At 34.4% G+C, this 18259-nt stretch overlaps 2 protein-coding genes and 1 long non-coding RNA gene across 4 annotated transcripts; 2 read left to right on the top strand and 1 right to left on the bottom strand.

Moving 5' to 3' along the window:
• Positions 1-1765: 1765 nt before the first annotated feature.
• LOC112755122 (probable inactive leucine-rich repeat receptor-like protein kinase At3g03770) lies at positions 1766-7230 on the top strand. Its single transcript, XM_025803032.3, has 6 exons — positions 1766-3749; positions 3982-4115; positions 4208-4451; positions 5223-5434; positions 5523-5642; positions 6792-7230. Exons 1-6 carry the CDS (start codon positions 2402-2404, stop codon positions 6996-6998), a joined length of 2265 nt encoding a protein of 754 aa, XP_025658817.1. The 5' UTR covers positions 1766-2401; the 3' UTR covers positions 6999-7230.
• Positions 5120-6911, bottom strand: LOC140180381 (uncharacterized). The gene is made up of 2 exons (XR_011874573.1): positions 6773-6911; positions 5120-5509 (listed from the first exon to the last, which is right to left on the bottom strand). It is a non-coding gene; the product is annotated as an uncharacterized lncRNA (long non-coding RNA).
• Positions 7231-9765: 2535 nt separating the features above from the next.
• Positions 9766-17914, top strand: LOC112755121 (uncharacterized). Of its 2 annotated transcripts, none has more exons than XM_025803030.3 (9): positions 9766-10000; positions 10547-11297; positions 11679-12850; positions 13245-13533; positions 13644-13868; positions 14723-14896; positions 16109-16309; positions 16406-16519; positions 17337-17914. In XM_025803030.3, the coding sequence occupies exons 2-9, from the start codon at positions 10605-10607 to the stop codon at positions 17667-17669; spliced, it is 3201 nt and encodes a 1066-aa protein (XP_025658815.1). In that variant the 5' UTR covers positions 9766-10000; positions 10547-10604; the 3' UTR covers positions 17670-17914. The 2 variants fall into 2 exon arrangements, with proteins under 2 accessions (XP_025658815.1, XP_025658816.1); XM_025803031.3 differs by having other exon boundaries at positions 9844-10242.
• The last annotated feature ends 345 nt before the right edge of the window (positions 17915-18259 follow it).

Below are 18259 nucleotides of genomic sequence, written 5' to 3'. Positions count from 1 at the left end.
GTCAACGTGGTAGTGAGCTGCAACAATAAAAGCGGAGCTGCAGGCTGTGCACAGTTGGCACGCGAATGGGCAGCACGCGATTCGGCTGTTTGCGGAGATGTTTGAGTGGCGTCAGATCAAAAAGAGAGAGAGTGAAGATCGAAAATGAAAATAGAAAAAAGAGGTTAAATTTAAATTTAATGTAACTGTTAATCCTTATTTATTCAATTTTAAAATTTGAAATTAAAAATAATTAATTAATAATTTAATTTATAATTTTAATTTTTTTTATTCTATTATTCACATCATTTACTCATTTTATTGTTTATTTATACTTTTTTAAAAAAAAAATATCATAATCTTAAAGTTCCGAACTATGCAATATGCATTTGAGTTAGGCTCTTTTCAGACATTGTACAAAATTTTCGACGATAAACTCTTACGGTCGTCAGCAATGTATTTGGTTATTGTATTTAGTAAATGACTAAATATTACATATTTAAACGTTTAATTGTTAATCCTAATTTTTTAAAATTTAAAATTTGAAATTAATCAAAAATCTAGTTATTAATTATAATTTAATTTTTTTATTTTATTTTTATTATATACATTATATACTAAAATTATTGTCTCCTAATACCTTTTTTAATAAATACTGAGTAATTCGTCTAAATAATATTTATAATCAATCAATCACCTCTATGCTATTAGTTTCTGTCTTTTTTTTTACATCTTCTTCTCCTATTTTTTTTTTTTTTTTTGTTTTTTCTCATTCTTATCTTTTTTTAATGATTAAATATAATATTTTAAAATTTTTACTAATGATAAAATATAATATTCTAAAATTTTTTAAACTATAATATATTTGATAAGAATCATGCCATAAAAGTAGTCTAAATTTATACTCCAGCGTACTACTTCTTTATTTCAGATATTATAAATTCACGTAAATTATGATAGTCTTTTGCGGTTTATTTCTCTCCAAATGCATATAATTTCTGGTTGCCTTCAACGATTTTTCATTATGCATAATCTATTTTTCTCCCCTGTAGATTATGTTAAATTTCTATTTTCTCGTGATCTTTAGTATTTTTGAATAAATTATATTCTATTTCGTAATACTTTTTAATAGATTTATGACTGAAATGTAAACTTTTTTAGAAATTAAAATTAAATTATTTAACATATAATTTATTTATTTAATTAAGTAATTTATCATGTATTTTCTTTATATAAGAAACAAAAACAAAAAAAAATTGAAAAAGGAACTTAAAAAAAGAATAAGGAACAAAAGACGCATTTTTCTTTCTTTCGGGCCTGTGTTCAGAAAATATCTTTTGTATATATATATTTTTGATAATTTTATACTAAAAAAATTACACTAAAATATTATTTAATATAAAACATTTCAGAAATTTTAAATAAGAGTCTTACTATACATTCAAATAATTTTACATTTAAATTTATCAAGTTCTTTAGTTTATGTTGCGAAATTTTATCGTTTTTTTTCTCTTTTTTTTGTGCTCCTTCTCCTTCTCTTTTTTCTTTCTTATTTTTTTTTATTATTGTCATTGTGTCTGGAATGAATCAAAAATTAGCTCAAGACAAAATTATTGTATAAAATTGTCTATTATATAAATTCGAATTTAATGATAACTATAATGATGATAACGATGATGATTATGATAATGATGGAGGAGAATGATAAAAAAGGAGAGGCGAAATTTCAAAAGGAGGAGGAGAAAGAAGAGGAGAAAGATAAAGAGGTGTTGTTGGTGACTACAGTAAATAAAAAAAAAAGAAAAGAACAAAATGTAGCATCCGAAGTGAATAAAAAGAAAGAAGAGAAGGAAAAAAAAAAAAAAACACTTAAGTTAAATCACTTGAAAGAATTTAGATGTAAAATTAGTTGGTCGTCGAGAATTACTCTTTTAGATAACCCTTTGTTCTTTCTTGTTCTTCTTATACTCCAGTATAACTGGTCCCAGACTCTCCCCATTAACAGAGAGAGAGAGAGAGCACAGTTCACTGTTCACTATTATCAGGAAGGGAAGTATTAAATGCTGTGTGCAGTTATTATGGCATTTTCATTTTTCAACTACTACCTCCATTATTCATTTATCTACCTTTGACTCATTTTTTCATCTTTACTATGAACTTGCACTGCAATGTCACTAATAATTTTTTTCATTTATTTCACTTCTCTAGTCTCTAGGTGCTGCTTTACCACTGATGAATGAACGTCCATGTTCTCTTTTCTTCATGGTATTTTCTTTTTATTACCGTTGTTGAGAAATTAAATGTGTGCAGTGTAATAACACTAACACCCCCCATTGAATACCTTTCAAAAGTCTCGCGCATGGAACTGTGTTGTTTTCAGGTTGAAGAAATTGTTTTGAAATTTGAAAATATTTGAAGTTCAATGAGGAATTTTCACCTCTATTTTGTGGCTCTTTCTTTGTTCATGTTCACGTTCATCTCTATCAGCCATGAGCTTCAAGAAGCTCAAACCCAAGTCTTGTTTCAGATAAGGAAGTACCTTGAGTACCCTACCTCTTTAGAGATTTGGGGAAATTACGACAATGACCTTTGTAACCTTCCTTCATCTTCCCACACAAGCATTAAGTGTGATGGCAATTCAGTAACTGAGCTCAAAATCGTTGGGGACAAACCTAATGTGAGGGTAGACAAAAACAACATCAATGGATTTGCAGTTTCTAATTTAACACTATCCCCAAAGTTTTCTGTTCATTCTTTTGTCACCACATTGACAAGGTTAACAAGCTTAAGGGTCCTTAGCTTGGTGTCCTTAGGGATTTGGGGTCCACTTCCTAATAAGATTCATAGGTTATCTAATCTTCAAGTTTTGGACTTAAGCTCAAATTTCTTGTTTGGTTCTGTCCCTTCAAGAATGGCAACAATGGTTAATCTTCATACACTAGCACTTAATGGAAATTACTTTAATGACACCATACCCAATTGGTTTGACTCATTGTCTAATCTTAATGTGTTGAGTTTGAAGAACAACCAGTTAATTGGTTCATTCCCTTCCTCAATATGCAAAATTAAGTCCCTTAATGATATTTCCTTGTCCCAAAATGAGTTATCTGGTGAACTACCTGATCTAAGTGCTCTCACTTCCCTTCATGTCTTGGATTTAAGAGAGAATCATTTGGATTCTAAGTTACCATTGATGCCAAAAACAGTGGTTACAGTTCTTCTAAGCAAAAACTCATTCTCAGGTGAGATACCTAGTGAGTTTGGTGAACTGGAACGGCTTCAACATCTTGATCTTTCGTCAAATGATCTTAGTAAGACACCTCCAAATACATTGTTCTCTTTGCCAAACATAAGTTACTTGAATTTGGCGAGCAATGCACTCAGCGGTTCCCTCCCCAACAAACTAAGGTGTGGAAATAAACTTGGGTTTGTGGATATTTCTAATAACAAGCTAAATGGTGCACTTCCTTCTTGCTTGGCCGGCACGTCTGATCGACGAGTTGTTAGATACGGTGGAAACTGTTTGTCTGCTGATTCTCAGCCTCAGCAGAGAGGGTCTTATTGTAATTCAGGATTGAAGAAGTTCTCGGCATGGGAAATTGCTGTGGTGGTTGGTATCATTTTTGTAGTAGTTCCTGTGATTTTAGCTTCCGGAGTTTTACTTTATAGACAAGGTTACTTAAGGGAAACATATGAGAATGAAGTGTTCCCAAAAGTTGTCCAAGATTCCTCAACAACAGGGGTTTCCTCTGAATTCCTTGCCAGTGCCAGTAAGTATTTCTGCATTGGGCGTCCCCTTTTATCTGTTTACTTTTCATTTTCTAGTATATTCCTAGATCAATGAATTGATAGGGACAAATTAAATAGTAATTCCTAGATCAATGAATTGATAGGGACAAATTAAATAGTAATGTTCTTATTTTCCATGTCTGTTATCATTGGATTTGTTGGATATGCACATTAAATAGTAATGTTCTTATTTTCCATGTCTGTTACTGTTAGGATTCATTTCACAGACATTGAAGCTAGGGACGCAAGCGACTTCGTTTTATAGACAATTTTCAACTGAAGAGTTGAAGGACGTCACCAAAAATTTTGACTTGTCAACTTATATTGGCGAAGGTTCCATAGGGAAGGTAATATTCTTTGAAAGTAATTGGACTGTTTCTGGCTTTCAAATGTTCTTTATGCAAGTGATTGTTCTTCATGATGCATGGTTTTCTTTCAGCTCTACAAAGCTAAACTGGAGAATGGATCCTATACAGTGATACGATCTGTTGCTTTGTCGAAGAAATGCTCAATTCAAAACCTCAAAATTCGGTTGGATTTACTCTCAAAACTTCAACATCCAAACTTGGTTAGCCTATTGGGTCACAGCATTGATGGTGGTGGACAAGATGACTCTAGTATTCCCAAACTCTATCTTGTATACGAGTATGTGCCAAATGGGGACTATCGCAGCCGTCTATCAGGTTATTATCAGAACGTTCTTTTTTACCTTCATACTATGTATTGAATTCCTTGTTCAAGTTGTACTGGATAGTGGATACCAAATTCTCTTTGAAGAAGCACTTGTAATTTAATGACAAAATTTAACAAATTGTGTACCAAAAATGAACTGCGCACCTGTCTTCGTACCAGCTTTCTAGTAACTATAGTTAGCATGTCATCGTAGTATTTATGCTGCTGTGAGCATAAATTTTCACCATTGCTTCCCTTGTCTCTCTAATTTGAATCTGCTATTCACTGCTGCTTGAATTTCAATCAAAATGACAAGACTATACTTTGACTAGGGAATTCAAGCATGCTGATGAAAAACTATCATACATTACTTTGATGATTTGAGAATCTATGTTTTGTTCTTATTCCATATTTTGAAATTAATAGGCATACCTTATTTGGCATAGGATTATCTATGGTTGTTAATAACTCAGTTGTTTATATATTATTTGAGGTATTATTGTGTTAGATAGTTAGTTATTAATTAAGAATTGATTCATTGTTAATTACACTCATTGGCCTTTAGAGGATGTACCTCACATGTATAGCTAACATTTTCACCACTTAGAGGATTTTTTAATTCTCAATTTTCTCTATTATACTCTGATCACCCTGATGCTCTACATATGTTAATATCACATTTAGCTTCATTAAATATAATTCTCTTACCGATTTTTCTGTTATAGCTTTATGGTATTTGAGGCACCAATCCACTACTAATCTTTCTTAATTCAAACATTCAGAATTTTCACCAGAGAAGGCATTAAAGTGGTCTGATAGATTGGCAATTCTGATTGGAGTTGCCAAGGCAGTCCATCATTTACATACTAGTGTCATACCTGGTTGTTTCGGAAACAATTTAAAGACGAACAATATTTTACTTGATGAGCATGACATTCCAAAACTAAGTGACTATGGCATGTCCATCATTGCTGAAGAGATTGCAAAGACTGAGGTTTGCTTTCATGTTATTCATCCGATCTTAGTCTAGTTGCACTGATGACTGGTCCTAGAGTGATTCTGCTGCTTTCTGTTTTGTACAGGCAAAGGAAGATAATCCAGAATTAGATGACGATGTTTATAACTTCGGATTCATACTGTTTGAATCACTTGTTGGACCTGTCGCAAGCGGAAAAGGGGAAGCATTTTTTCTTAATGAAAAGGTCAGATATAAGCTTTTAGAAACTTCTGCCTTAAATTTTCTTTGGATGAATGTGAGTAAATATACATCCACATGTAGCACATATTTGTGGAAAATTATTTGTATGAAATATCATTACTTTATAAATAAAGCTTCGGAAAGTATAAAAATTCATCATTGTTTGTTGGTGCTGACAAGTTCTTTGACAATAATTGCCATTTGCCAAGATCCCCCATTTTTTACACCTATTTATTGTTGACTTTGATACTACTCATTTTAAGTTTTGCTTTAGGGCCACCTTTAAGAAAACTAAAAGTAGAAAGTTTGAATAAACTCTCATATTGGTCCTTAAATTTTGTCCTTATAAAAGCACTTGCATCCAAGTAGAAGCATAATTTTGTCCCTGTGTTATTAGGGGTGGCAACGGGGCGGGTTTTTGCTCTACCCGACCCCGCCCCGCCTTACAAAAAACCCGCATGAAACCTGCCCCGCCCTACCCGCGGGTAGTAAAATGTTAAACCCTAACCCGCCCCGCCCCTACCCGCCCCTATAATTATTAAATCCAACAAATAAAATAAAATTTTAAAAATTATATAACCACCATTTACATACGTAACATAAATTAAAGTAAAAATTTATACATGATATAATATTATTAATCATTATATACCGGGACGGGTAGGGGCGGTTTTAACCTAAACCCGCCCCGCCCCGTCCAAGAACCCGCCCCGGTGCAGGGGCGGGTAATTACCCGCCCCGAGCGGGTAGGGGCGGGGTGGGTACCCGCAGGTTCGGGTAGTGTTGCCACCCCTATGTGTTATTACCCTGATATTAACACTTTTGAAGTATAGATGTGTAGTTTTTAATATTTTTTTTTTCGGATATGTAATGTTTAAATTCTGGATGTAAAATTTTTGACTGATTTTTTGTTGGTTTCCTACCGAAACTAAGGGAGTAGAAAGGTTTATTCATGAGAAAGTATATGGAATCAACTTTTAGTTAGTCAGTATTAGCAATTTAGGTATAATTTAGGATCTATAATTTAAGATAAACAAATTAATTTTAAAAAAGTTAGCTGAAATTAAATTAAAAAATGTTGGTTCTCTAGCATTACTCTTTATTCATTAATAAGTTTTTAATGGATACGAGCACCTTGTGTTGTGAATCACAGGCATCCTTTGATAGTCATGATGGTAGAAGAAGAATTGTAGATCCGACGGTGTTGACCACTTGCAATCAAGAGTCACTATCAATTGCAATATCCATCACAAGCAAATGCATATCCGCAGAATCCTCATCACGTCCTTCTTTTGAAGATGTTCTATGGAACCTACAGTATGCAGCTCAAGTCCAAGCCACAGCAGAAGCAGAGCAATGATCGGATTCTACATCATAGGTTCATGTTTGTAGATAGAGAAAGCAGGGACTGTTATTAGCATCTACAAGTTTAGAACAGAGGAAGCCAGTGCCTAGTAGTAGGATTTATGTTATTTCTCTGGTTTATAATGTGATATGAACAGTGCTAAAGACTAAAAGAATGGAAGTAGAAGTGTATATTCAAAAAGGTTCAAACGAAGTGTTCGCACTATAATATAAGCTTTGACTTGCTAGATCTAGGGTAGCCAATGAGAAACAAGTATAACATCGTCACCAATCATTACAATCATGAATTCATGATATTTCTTCTCCCATGCACTCTGTCGGTGAGCACGTTATATATACTCTTTTTGGTTGTCCACTTTATCCCTTAGTCCTATAAAATAAAGACTAATCCGTTACAAATCTAAATTTCATTTAAGAGTTTGTTAGGTAGCATTTGGTGGAGAGATAGAGACGGAAAGACTGAGACAGAGACTAAGAGACAGAGATTGAAATCAATTTCAGTATTCTGTTTGGTACAAAATAAAAGACATAAATTAAAACAAGAATGAAATTCTAATTTAATTTGCACAAAGGGTAAAATTAGAATCAATTAATTAAAATGAGGGTGTTTTAGGTATAAAATATTATTAAAGTTTCAGTTTCTATTTTTAAAAATTTTAGTCTCCTGTGTCTCTATGACTCTATTTTTTAGAGGTACTAAAATACTGAAATTTTAGAGATAAAGATAGAAATTTTAGTACCAATCTCTGAACCAACAAACATGATATTGAATCTTAATCTTTTTGTCTCTGTCTTAGTATCTCAAAACAAATGCTACCTTACTGAATAATGAGTTATTACATAAATAAGACAGAATTCACAACCATCAACATTTAAGACAAGTGAGCTGAATATTCCATCAACTCAAATTGGTTACATTATATATACTTTAGGCTCGTGGAATTGTGGCTGGGCCCATCTCAATGCCACCCATGTTGACAGAAACCTTATCCTCAAGGTGTGTGTATTCTTGGAGTTGGGCTGAGCCCTCCCAAGTGGATGCTGCAGGTCCAGGCCCAACCCATTAGATGAGAACTCGAGAGGGATGGTCATCAGTGTTGAGTGAATAAACTACTAAAAATACACTTGAATAATTTTATTATCGAAAAAAATATACCAAAATTTTTTTATTAAAAAAATTCCCTCAAATAATTTAAAAATGCGACAAAAATATCTAACATTAAATATATATTTATCAAAATATGCTTTAGAGATTAAATTTTGATGTATTTTTTATAAGTAAGATTAGAAAATTGAGATATTGTTATCCTTAAAATTAGTAATTTTTCACTGACTATATATTCAAGTATTATTAGTTGTTGACAAAAAAATCACAAAAAATATACTTAGCGAAAAATCATCTAATTTTAAGGATAACAATATCTCAATTTTCTAATTATGCTTGCGAAAAATCGCATCAAAATTCAATCTCTAAAGAATTTTTTGAGAATACATGTTTAATGTTGTGCATTTTTGTCGCGTGTTTAAATTATTTGAGAGCATTTTTGTCAATAACAAAATTTGAGTATATTTTTATCATCAACAAAATTATTCAAATGTATTTTTGGTGATTTATCCATGTTGAGCACTGCCAAGGGTCGCAACTGAGACTTGGTAAGGATGGATGATTTATTGGCGATGAAAACTCAGGTACAGTTAATAAGAGCCGTTAAATGATTTGACAAATTTAATTAAATTATCATCTAATAATTTTTAACTATCAACTTCACAAAAAGATAACTATACTTACTCTCCACCTTCATCGGCTTCTCTTCAAACAGCACAAGGTTCCAACCCTGAATTATATTCAGAGTGGAATATAGAGCCATAGTAGTGTGTGTGACTCTGAGTGAGAGAATGATCTATGCTTTAAAAATCTCTTCTTTTTCCAATATGAACAGAAATGACACTTATTAATTATTACTGCAAGTATTTTTTTTTTCTCTTTGATAAAAAAAAGAAGAAATTTCATTTTTTGTCTAAAAAAAAAAATTTGGGTCTAAAAGGAATTTTGTTGGAATTACAGATACCTTGTTTTTAGCACATTATTTGCATCCGCTTGGTGTTTTCCTGTTTGGTATTTGGTATTCTTTGGTTTTGGTGTCGGTGTGTAGACTGTAGAACAAGTTCAACTGTTCAAGCCTGACGCCGACGCATCCCACACCGGTTCATTATAACGTGTAGTGCACGCGCACATCTCGCGTACTGTTTTGGTCTTTCAGGGTCACGATCCATTGATTCGCGTGGGTCTCTCACTTCGCGAATCTAGTCTTTTGATCGATATATGCTATATGTTTTTTATTTACTAATTTACTAATACTTACCAAAGCCTTAATTTTCAGGTGATGCGTCGCTTTCATGATTTAAGAGCGCTTTTCGTAATTTATCAGGGGGTTGCAACGATATTTTGTGTTAAAAAATCAACAAAGACATTATCTACCAATTTATTTATATATAAATATATATAATTTAATTTATTTTTAATATATATAATATTATCTAAAAATTAAATATAAAAAATTTTAATTATTAATTTTAATTATAAAAATATATATAATATATTAATTAAAATTATTAAAATATTGGCATTTTAAATCTATTTAAAAATTTTTAAAAGTATATTTTTAATTTAATAATCATTGCTGCTGACGTCATTATTGTACACAATAACAACATTTCTTATCAGAGTCATTATTATGACTTATGAGCCACTTTTTTTCAGCAAAATATTATGGTTCTCCTTTTTCATATTTTAATTCTTGTAGTTGTATATATATATACAATTTTTTTATTATTTTATTGTAAACACATTCTCTTCCCTTTCTAATTCTATTATCAATTTTCATTCACTTGCAGCTTCTGAGGCACACAGACAGAGAAATGCTGTCCCCTTTGCAGCGGTTCCAGCTAGCTTTATCACCTTCCTGATCCCATTCCCACCTGCCACCGCTTTTTCCGGTAAGCTCTGTAATTTACGCTTACTCACTCGCCTTACGTTCCAAGCATTCTTCCTCCGTCAACGTCTTCATTACCCCCTCTTTTGTCACTTGTAACCGGACTCCACGGTCTGCATTACATGTTTTTATGCTCGTGAAGCTTCAATTTGTAGCCATTTTCCACTAAGTACTTTGTAGCACTTGCTTGATCTGTTCATTTCTGATTCGGAAGTAAAGAATCTTGTGCACCTGTGCTTCAATTGAGTAAGCTTTTTTGCAGTTCCTTTTTCATTTTTGGTGGCGTTTTCTTGGTAACTGCACCAATTAGCTTTTAGTGCACTTAAATCTTCAACCTTTGAAGTATGTTATAGCAGTCTTTTCTTTACATTTTCGTCAACTTCACAATTTGAAGTCCAAGATAAGTCACCAATGACTTCACTGCCAAATTTACTGGTTTTGTTTCTCCAATTCCAGAGTATTTATAATTTAATTTGAGTTAACAGCCTCCTATATAATTTCTAAAATTCAAGTCTCGATATGATTTCTTGCACATTCTGTTTGAATTCAGAGGTCTTGTGATTCGACGAATTCAACTGCATTGAAAGTAAGAAGTTTGAGTGGCAGCCATGGTTCTAGGCTCAAAAGGGAAGAACCGGAGAGGTGGCACCGTGCAAATGGATTGCCTTGTTCACATTCAAGAGATTAAGCCATGGCCCCCATCACAATCTCTCAAGTCCCTTCGTTCTGTGTTGATACAATGGGAGAACGGCGAGCGCTCTTCAGGGTCTACCAGTCCTGTTTCCCCAGGTGAAGGGAAAATTGAGTTTAATGAGTCATTTAGGCTTCATGTGACTCTGTTGAAGGACATGTCTGCCAAGCATAGTGTTGCTGATGTGTTTCAAAAGAATTACTTGGAGTTCAATTTGTATGAGCCTCGAAGAGATAAGATTGTTAAAGGTCAGTTGCTAGGAACTGCCATTATAGACTTGGCGGATTGTGGCGTCCTTAAGGAGCCCTTGAGTGTTAGTGTTCCATTGAACTGCAAGAGGAACTACAGAAACACGGATCAGCCGCTTTTGTATGTTAAAATCGAGCCTACCGAAAAGCATCGGACTAGGTCCTCGTTCAAGGAAAGCAATCCCAAAGAGGCATCGAAGGACAACAAAGGTGGTGACTCTGTGTCTACATTGATGAATGAAGAATATGCTGAGGAAGCTGAGAGTGCTTCCTTTACTGATGATGATGTTTCCTCCCATTCATCTATTGTAGCAGCTACTACCCCGGAAACAAGTGGGAGTATACCTCCTCATTGTGCAGAGGTACCCATATCTTCCCCCTTATTCATAGCAGTATGTCCTTTGCCTAACTATATCTATGGTTATGTTTGAGATTTTGTATACAGTCCTTAGCACTATTCCATGAAATGTAGAGAGATAGAAGCAACTGCAATAGGAAATGTTGTAACAACATTTTAGGTTCTTTGCATACATCTTCTTGTTGGCATGGTATGGATCCTTTCAAAGTTTCACATAATGTTGTTCTTATTTATCAATGCCGGGAAAACAACAAACCTATTGTCATGTTACTATTAGTATTAGCAGCATGCAAATGCACACGATCTGCTTTCTTGATATATCTAGTGTATTTTAGAAAAATAACAGTTATAATCAAGCAATAAATTAATAGCTGCTGAGTTGCAGAATGGAGCACCTGGAGCAACCCGAAACACAGATAGTAATGAAAAGGAGCATACTTTGGCATCAGAAACAAAGGTTGAAAGATTGCAACAAGATACATGTGAGAAACTAGAGAGTTCATCTAACGCATCATCCGGAGATCTGTCCTCTAATATCGAAAGCCCGGCAAATGGTCAACCAGCTATGGAGAATACTAGTAATCACAGCCCAGTGACAATTCAAAAGCAAGTTGTTGATTCCTCCTCCCCATCCTTGGTGGAAAATTCCAAGAGCAGGTTCACAAACAGTGATCATGAAAATTTGGATCAGGAGGATTTTGAAGAGGATGCTAATTGTAGAAATAAATTTGAAGATGTTAAAACTAACAGTAATGGAAGTACTATTGATATCTATTCAAGGAACACTACATCTCTTAGTAATGGCTTTGTGGACATGACTCCAGGCTCTGTAAACTGTATTAGTTCAGAAATCGATGACAAATTGAATGAGCTGCATGGTGAAGCTGACGAATCTCACATGAAGGGGGAAGGAAGTGCTAAATCTTATTGTAGTTCTGTTGAGGATAGTAATGGAAATGAAATGTCTGATTTGGATATGCAAAACCATGTAGGAAATGAATCAATGGCTCGTGGTGTGAAAGACCAAGTTTCATTAAGTAGCGATATATACTATCTTGGTGGGTCAGAGAGTCATCTGAAAGGCAGTAATATTATGAGAAGTGAGAGATTAAAGCACGTGAAGTCGGTGAGGTCATCAACAGAATCAGCTAGGAGTATTGGATCACTCAGTAGCAATCATCTTTCTGAAGTAAGAGAAAGCCATATAGGAGATGCACAAAACAATGGAGGGAACATCCATGACAAAAGAGATGCTAAGATTTATCCAAGGGAATCCAGATCTACCATTTTTGACAGCAAGGTTGAGCATTTGGAAAACAAGATTAAGATGCTTGAGGGAGAGTTAAGAGAGGCTGCTGCCATTGAAGCTGCTTTATATTCAGTAGTTGCTGAGCATGGCAGTTCCATCAGTAAGGTTCATGCCCCAGCTCGGCGCCTGTCCAGGATGTACCTTCATGCTTGTAAAGAAAATATTCAAGCAAGAAGGTCTGGGGCTGCTAAAAGTGCTGTTTCAGGTTTAGCACTTGTTGCAAAAGCTTGTGGAAATGATGTCCCAAGGTACATTTGATATAGATTGCAATTTTCCTTTCTTTTTCTTTCTTTTGATACAATGGTTAGAGCAATTTATTTCATACCCCCATTATCCTAATTATAAAAGAGAAAAAAAAAAAAAAACTTTTATGCCAAACATATATATAAAATTTTTCTTTTGGCAAGTCCGGAAGAACATTTTACACGTTGAAACAGCCGTATCTCTCAGTAATGATCCTTTTCCAATATGATAAATTAATTGGATGTCCTACATAAAATTCTTAACTGACATGGATCAATTGACTATTAGAGGTTGGCCAAACAATGTCTTCCTATTCTTACTGCATGATGTGAAAATCATAGCTCATCATAAGCTGTGACAACTGCATACTGATCCACCTCTTCTTGCATGTTGTTACAGATTGACATTTTGGTTATCTAATTCTATTGTGTTGAGAATAATTATAAGCCAATCCACCAGAGACATGGCGCCATCAAGTCCTACCGGTTATAGTATGAGAAGGAAGAGAGCAGAGGGGAATGGAAAAATAGCTCAACCATTGGTATGGAAAGGTCTATCTGCTAGGAAAAGTGAGAAGACAGCATTTGGTGCTTTTGGCAGCTGGGATGACCCAAATGTATTCATCTCAGCACTAGAAAAGGTGGAAGCTTGGATCTTCTCTCGCATTGTGGAATCAATATGGTGGCAGGTAATTGTTTAATTTTTTGCTTCTCTTTAAATCATAAAGCTTCCATACAAGCACAATATTAATATGAAATTTCCATTGGCATCTAACATCTTATGTTCTGTCCTGTTCAGTCTTTGACTCCGCATATGCAGCTTGTTGATGCGAAGTTCATCAGCAGGAATGTCAGTTCTGCATCAAAGAAAAGCTTTAGAAGAATGTCTACCACATGTGACCAAGAGCAAGGGGATTTATCACTTGACATTTGGAAGAATGCTTTTAGAGAAGCCTGTGATAGGATCTGTCCCATTCGAGCTGGAGGGCATGAATGTGGCTGTTTGTCTCTTCTTCCTAGATTGGTTAGTCTATCCAGTTCTTTCTTTGACCCTTCCCCTCTTGCACTAGAGGGGTTGAGTTTTCCATCTTAATACCTTTTGTATTTTGACCTATTTGATGTACATTGTTTCACGGCAATGGTTTCCTCGCGAAAATTCATGTGATCTGATCTCTTTTATTCTACCATTGATAAAAAAGATGGGACCAAGGGAACCACTACATACTATAAAAAGTGGGAAAAATAAACACATGATCAATTTTTATGAAATCTTTACATGAAAGGATCCATTTCATTGTGAGAAAGAGCTTTGAAATGGACATTGTGTTAAAGAAAAAATATATTCATTTGTCAATAGAACTATAAATTAAGAGAATCAATGGTAAAAAATGTGATGACAGTCAAAACATGTTGGTCCTTTTTTCTCTCCAGACTCATTTCTGTGAAGTCTAATGTCTGAAATTAAAGAGATTTGTTTTTTTGGGGAATCGCAACATATTTGTACAGTTAAGTTTTGTTCTATCCTCTTCCTGGTAGAAAATGGATCTACTTTGGTAATGGAAGCAATAAGGGGTACCATTTATATCCAATATGGATTCTTATGAATCAGGGTGACTGACTTATAAGTTATCCGCATTCTTAAAAATCTTTGGTAGCATAGTTCCTCCACTCATTCGAGAAGAAAGGAGTGAGAAAAGTATGGTTTGGGCAAATTGCTCAAGTGTAAAGCCATCCCTTTCCAGAAAAAAAAAAAAAAAAAAGATACCTATATTAATCAATATTTTGTATCTAAGTTTGTCAGCGCAGTCAAAAAAAGAATTAGAAAGTTTTATTGTCCCTACTAATTACCATAGCATGCACTTTTATTGCTTGATCTAGATAATGGAGCAGTGTGTGGCAAGATTAGATGTTGCAATGTTCAATGCCATCCTTCGTGAATCTGCTGATGACATCCCAACGGATCCTGTATCTGATCCCATTGGTGATCCTAAGGTCCTCCCCATTCCACCTGGTAAATCAAGCTTTGGAGCTGGTGCACAGCTGAAAACGGCGGTAAATTATCGGATCTTAATAGCTTAATTTCATTTCAATATTTTTATAGTAGTGAGTCTCCAATATAGTTGTCTTGTAAATATTTCTAGTATTTAACTTCTCTACTAGACTACTACACTGCACGCACAAACTTTTATAAGAACATGATATTTTGGTTATCCTTTTGCTCTCTGAGTTCCTGAAATTTGGATCTCTATCATAATTAAGACCCTGGATGTTCTTCCACCTACTGCATGTTTGCTCCCGTTTTTCTCCGGTTCATGATTCATTGTGACCGTTGTTTTGTCAACTTCCTAGCATCTATGGTGATTCTCTTCCTGTTCAAGGCTTCCATACTGCTCTTGCCGTTAATTGATATGTGGCCAACAATTGATGTGTTTTTGTACAAAGATAATAGAGGCAGCTGCTGAGACAGGATTGTAGAGCTACAGAGAACAGATTGATGAGAAAGGAGAGTGTGAGTAGTTGGGTTAGGAAGTTAGTCACTAGCCATTAGCACTACTGTAAATAGTAATCTTGGGCATCTTTCAAACAACCTCCTTCGTGTTTGCAATCCTTCCGTGTGATCCTGTGTAACGCAGGTTGCTGGTGCACCATGTTTTTCTTGGAAACAATAGGCATTATGTTTTCTTGTGGGTAATCGTAGTATAATTTCTCTTGCATATAATTATATACGATAATTGAGTAATAACATTCAAGTGCAGATAACATAGTTTCTCTTTAGTTCGTCTACATTCTCAATAACATGAACTTAATATTTAGACGAGAGGTTATGCCTTGGTGCACCGGTAAGATTGCTGCCTCATAACCAGCTTACGGATTCAAATCCTCAAGACAATCTCTCCATTTGTTATGCCCCCCCTTCTCTCCTCTTTCTCTTCACTGAAGATGCAGATAAGGGTGCCTACATCCACCCTCCCCAGATCTTACGAGGTCAGGAGGCTTGTGCTTCAGGCCGCCTCTTAATATTTTCATTATTTTGTCATCCTCTCATGAATTTAATGGCAAACTACAGATATAGATGTTCAACTTACTCCTTTAGTTCTATTGATGTGTGGTTGTCTTAGATGTGCCTCGAAAAGTAGGCTATGTATAGCAGTATAGGATGAATGCTTAACAGCATAACAAACGTGACCATGTAGTTTCATTGTTATGATGGCAGTGAAGATGCATGTCTTAACTGATATGTGGTTTTTAAATCTTTATTGTCAGATTGGAAACTGGTCTAGATGGCTGACTGATCTATTTGGTATCGATGATGATGATGCGCTTGAAGATAAAGATGATGATGACCATTACAGCAGTGATGGAAGTCAAAATACATCATTCAAGGCCTTCCATCTTCTCAATGCACTGAGTGACCTCATGATGCTCCCTAAGGATATGCTGTTAAACGAATCCATCAGGAAAGAGGTTAGGCAATGAACTTGCAGTTTTCTCGAATCATTTGTTAACTACTCTATAAGTTTCTTCTCCTGAATCATGGTAGAACAATTCTTGTTGGTGAAGGTGTGTCCCATGTTTAGTGCACCACTTATCAAGAAGATTCTGGAGAATTTTGTCCCGGATGAATTTTGCCCCGATCCAATTCCACCTGTTGTCTTTGAAGCTCTGGACTCACAGGTTAGATAACCGAACTTTCATGTTACTTTTTTTTCGTTGGTACACGATTCAATATAGGATTTATAGCATGACACAATTTTAGCTTATAAAAAAAGGTTATGTTGGATAAATGCTGGCATGTATAAAAAAAAGGCATAATGATTAGGACACTGTTTAACATAACGGACATATACTAGGATCAACTCAACCAAGTTACGCCAAAATCAGCCACTAGTGTAGAGTACACATTGAAATACACAAATACACAAGTATTTATACACAAATACATGGTGACTGATTTTAGTGTATACATAGCATTTTTGGGATCAACTAGTTAAGGCTGCGTTGGGTTTAATTTCGATCGTGCAACCCCCTAACTTGATTACTTTTATATGGCTATCCGCCTGTGCTGCACTTCTTGTTAATTACACAAATCTTAACTCTTTATTTATTATATGTTATATCAATGACTTAGATTTAGAGTTTAAAATTTAGAATTTATGGTTTAAAATTCAGGGTTTAAAAGTTAGAGCTCAGGGGGTTTAGAGTTTAAGGTTTAAAATTTAGAGTTTAAGATTAGTTTTTAGAGTTCAAGGATACTCTTAATTTTTCCGGATCGCATTTATACAAATAAAAATTATACAAAGTGGGACTATTTTTTAATGGGAAATACTAGGAGACCAACACTTTTAGTGTAAAAAAAGAGAGAAAGATGTCTATTGTTGATTCAAAGGTAAGACAAAAATAAAGAAAATGTATTGGTCACCTATTATTTTTCTTTTTTAATGCTGCTAATATAAGGCTTGTGATCGATAGATTCGTTTTCAATTTGATGCAGGATGATCTCGAAGATGGAAAGGAGTCTGTCAACTACTATCCATGCATTGCAGCTCCAATCGCATATTCACCTCCCCCTGCAACTTCCATTGCAAGCATTACGGCGGAAGTTGGAAGCGAATCTTACCTGAGAAGAAGTAAATCTTCCGTTATCAGGAAGTCATACACAAGTGACGATGAACTCGATGAATTAAGCTCTCCATTATCTTCTATATTATTTAATGGTTCCTCCTCTCCAGCATCAGTAAAACCCAACTGGAAGTTGAAGGATTGTCGCATTGAATCCAATGTCAGATATGAATTGCTCAGGGATGTCTGGAGGAATAGCGAGTAACCTTTCAGAAACCAAATATTACTATCTGCGTGTAACTAATGTTAGATGCCACTATGTAAAATAATGCCCTCAAGGTTTAGCACATGTATTATAAGCTGGGTGGTGATAGTTGCTTGCATGTAATTAAATAACAAATAAATAACGAGGGATGTGTTTATACCGGTGTAAGTTTTCTTGAGTTACTTCTAACTTCTTATGCATGATAAATCATTAAATCTTGTCAATTTAACCGTTGAATTTCAACATATTTTTACGGAGTCTTGTTATACATTCAAGTATTTTTATGAATTAAGTTCAATCAAGTTAGTCTAAACCTAATAAAAATCGCTCATGGACAAGTGCGAGAAACCACACTTCTTTTTCTTCTTATGAAAAATAGCACTGAAATTTTTGATCTGTAACACAGAAAATTTTTTAATTTTGACACCAAAATTTTTTAAGATTCTAGATTTGATGTTGCAGTTTTTTTTTGGTTGTTTTTTTCTTATTCTTCTTCTTTTTTCGTGCAGAATTTGGGTTTTTATTTATAAAGTTATGTAGTTTTTTCAAAAGTTTGTTTTTATTGTCAAAAGGAATCAACCAAAAAATAA

This window comes from Arachis hypogaea, chromosome 16, assembly GCF_003086295.3.
Source record: "Arachis hypogaea cultivar Tifrunner chromosome 16, arahy.Tifrunner.gnm2.J5K5, whole genome shotgun sequence".
Lineage (NCBI taxonomy): Eukaryota > Viridiplantae > Streptophyta > Magnoliopsida > Fabales > Fabaceae > Arachis > Arachis hypogaea.
Note: the sequence above shows the minus strand (reverse complement) of the source record. Positions and strands in the feature narration are given on the sequence as shown.

Coding starts and splice junctions, on each gene's coding strand:
- LOC112755121 (XM_025803030.3), top strand. CDS start 10,605: ATGGTTCTAGGCTCAAAAGGGAAGAACCGGAGAGGTGGCACCGTGCAA. Junction 16,310..16,405: donor ACGAATCCATCAGGAAAGAG/GTTAGGCAATGA, acceptor TTGTTGGTGAAG/GTGTGTCCCATGTTTAGTGC. Junction 16,520..17,336: donor TTGAAGCTCTGGACTCACAG/GTTAGATAACCG, acceptor AATTTGATGCAG/GATGATCTCGAAGATGGAAA.
- LOC112755122 (XM_025803032.3), top strand. CDS start 2,402: ATGAGGAATTTTCACCTCTATTTTGTGGCTCTTTCTTTGTTCATGTTC. Junction 3,750..3,981: donor TGAATTCCTTGCCAGTGCCA/GTAAGTATTTCT, acceptor TGTTACTGTTAG/GATTCATTTCACAGACATTG. Junction 5,643..6,791: donor CATTTTTTCTTAATGAAAAG/GTCAGATATAAG, acceptor TGTGAATCACAG/GCATCCTTTGATAGTCATGA.